Below are 3,164 nucleotides of genomic sequence, written 5' to 3' on the forward strand. Positions count from 1 at the left end.
TGTTGATTGTGGATCCAAGTAAAATGAAATCCCTGACAACTTCAATCTTTCTCCATTTATCATGTACACCACCTAAATCCTCATTTGTACAGCCTTGACCAAGATATGTAATTTACAGCCATCTTTTTTTTTCCTGAGCATGCTTTGTAATTGTTCCAATTTTAGACATTTCACACATAACTTTATCCCTCACATACAATTTTCAGTCAGGATTCAATAAAGAAAAGTGAAAACGCCATGAAGAGCACTTCATACAGGAAACTGGTAAAATGCTTAAACAAGGACTGAAAGACAAAAGGAGCAATGTGGCAATACAGAGATAGTAACTGGGGATAGACACTATCACACCAAGGTCTAAGAAAACAGATATGAAGAAAATGTTGAGATTATTAAGGTGTGGTAAACCTTACTGATCATAATTGGAAAAACCTAACAATAAAGTCAGATGGGAATTCAGGAGAGTGGTTTAGGATCCTCCCCTCTCTGGCCCCAGCATCACAGAGTAAAGTATAGAAGGTGAATCTGGAGAAGGGAGACAATAGCTTATCAACAAGCACATGTAGCCAACTTCATGCTGTGCAGGGCAGAATCACTGGTGGTTCATTGGCCAAATTCTACCCTTCCCTGTGGAAACCCAGGTCTGATTCACAATCAATGTACCTCTTCTGCAGCAAAGACCTGTCTGCAGAGGCTTGTACTATGTAAAAATATTGACCAGGTTTCAGCAGAGATTCCAGACTAAGAAAGACTAGTTTGAAAGGCCTGGAGATCTACTTCCAAAAAGCAGTCATTGAAAACCCTGTGGATCACAAAGGTCTGATTCACAATCAATAACAGAGATGGTGCAGGACTGGGTAGTATTTTCTTCTGTTGTGCATCAGGTCACCACGTGTCAGGGAGACAACTCAAGAGCCACCAATAGCAACATGATGTAAAGGGAGAAGATATGAAAAGAAACATCATCAGGAATATTGTGAAAATTCACTTACCACTTGCTAGGGTGCGTTCTCTCATATCTTTCCCATTGTGAGCTCTGATCACTTTGAGACCTACAGCATCTGCCCAGGAGAAGTAAAAGACCCGCAACAAACCAGTCATCTTTAAAGAAGTGTCTGAAAAGATCAGTAGCTCTCACATTGACTTGACATTAAAACTGCTTGTGGTTCTTTAAAAATCTTATGCTCAAGCCACGTGCTGTTCCAATTAAAACAGAATCCATAGTGGTGGGACCAAAGCACCAATATTTTTTAGCTTCCTGTATGATTTCATTATGAAGTCAAGGTTTAAGACCAGTGACATGCATTCTCACATATAACCTGCATGTACGGTTCTGATAGATACAAAAGTAGTCTGGATAATAGAGATGAATTATGGTAAAGGATGAAGATTCTAAATACATAAAAACAGAGTACTGCATTATATCAGAAATCCTGCGTCACAGAAGAGAAGCTACAGATGGCTCCATAGGTACAATGGGATTTGATCTTGCAGATTGACATATCCCAGAATATTTCCACTATCCCAATAAACATGCAACAAAGGAAGCTATGGTCAGATATGAAATCTCAAGATTAAAACCTCTGAGACCGAGAAAAATTATGTAGCCAAGAAGCAAGATTTATCATTGTAGATCTTAGGATCTGAAATTTGTTCCAACCCATATGCCAAAAAAAGATGGCACAAGTGTTGACATTAAGCAGTTCTGCTGAGGAGCCTCCACAGGGCCCTCTTGATATCTCTGTTCCTCAGGCTGTAGATGAATGGGTTCAGCATGGGGGTGACCACAGTGTACATCACTGAGGACATGGCACACTTCCTGGGAGAAGATGAGACAGCTGAACTGAGGTACACTCCAAGGCCCGTTCCATAAAATAAACATACAACTGACAGGTGAGAGCCACAGGTGGAAAAGGCTTTATACTTCCCACCTGAAGATGAGACTTTCAGAATGGAGGAAACAATTCGGCTGTAAGAAAAAAGGATCCCTGAGACTGGAACACCACCAAAGATGGCACCAATACAATACATTAATATGATATAGATGGAGCTATCAGAACATGCAAGGCTAAAGAGTCGAGGAGGTTCACAAAAGAAATGAGGGACTTCCACGTCCGTGCAGAAGGTAAGTTGTGACACCATTGAAATGTGCACCAGGGAGTCCAAAAGGCTGATGAAAAAAGACACCAAAATTAGCAAGCCACAGAGGCGAGGGTTCATGATGACTGTGTAGTGCAGTGGGTGACAGATGGCCACAAACCGGTCATAAGCCATCACAGCGAGGAGCAGATCGTCCAGACATGCAAAGACGTAAAAAAAGGACATTTGTATCAGGCAGCCCCCATAGGTGATGGATTTGCTCCGTGTCTGGATATTCACTAGCATCTTTGGGACTGTGGTGGAAATGAAACCGATGTCAGCCAAGGACAGGTTGGAGAGGAAGAAGTACATGGGGGTGTGGAGATGGGAGTCAGAGGTGACAGCCAGGATGATGAGTAGGTTCCCAGTCACAGTGATCAGGTACATGGACAGGAACAGCCCAAAGAGGAGGGGCTGCAGTTCTGGGTCCTCAGAGAGGCCCAGGAGGAGAAATTCTGGGACACCTGTTAGATTCTGTGGCTCCATGTACTTACAACAGCTTTTGGAAAAAGAAAACAGGATTGTTAAAAGAAAACAGGTAAACAGCTACCCAGTATTGTGTCTGTATTTTGAATTTAAAAAACTCACAAGCAAAGCCCGCAAACTCACATGTGTTCACACTTAAGGACCTAATACCCCAGTACTTTTCAGCAATCTTACTCACAGCAAACCCAACTGCAGTATTTCTCAAAGCTCTTCCCTCATTGTCTGTTCTATTCACCTCTTTCTGTACCCAACCACTTTAGAGATGCTAGGCTAAAGAAAGTTAAAATGGCAAGGACATTTTATGATAACAAGTTCATAGAAAGAGTGAAATATCACACCCCTCTATGAGAGAAGCATACGCAATAAGAAATACACTTTTTTAAAGAAAAAAATCATTTCAATTAAAGGATAATAAGAAAATCACTTCCCATTCCAGGGTGTGCAAACAGTTAACACACTTGGCAGCTAGGCAAAAGATTGGAGTCCACCCAGAGGCAACTCAGAAATAAGGCCTGGTAATCTACTTCTGTCCTATACGGTCG

General features: G+C 41.7%; 1 protein-coding gene across 1 annotated transcript; it reads right to left on the reverse strand.

Moving 5' to 3' along the window:
- Nucleotides 1–1,596: 1,596 nt before the first annotated feature.
- Nucleotides 1,597–2,861, reverse strand: LOC100656508 (olfactory receptor 7E24-like). Its single transcript, XM_003413396.3, has one exon. The coding sequence runs from the start codon at nt 2,620–2,622 to the stop codon at nt 1,693–1,695; it is 930 nt and encodes a 309-aa protein (XP_003413444.2). The 5' UTR covers nt 2,623–2,861; the 3' UTR covers nt 1,597–1,692.
- Between the last annotated feature and the right edge of the window lie 303 nt (nt 2,862–3,164).

This window comes from Loxodonta africana, chromosome 3, assembly GCF_030014295.1.
Source record: "Loxodonta africana isolate mLoxAfr1 chromosome 3, mLoxAfr1.hap2, whole genome shotgun sequence".
Lineage (NCBI taxonomy): Eukaryota > Metazoa > Chordata > Mammalia > Proboscidea > Elephantidae > Loxodonta > Loxodonta africana.

Coding starts and splice junctions, on each gene's coding strand:
- LOC100656508 (XM_003413396.3), bottom strand. CDS start 2,622: ATGGAGCCACAGAATCTAACAGGTGTCCCAGAATTTCTCCTCCTGGGC.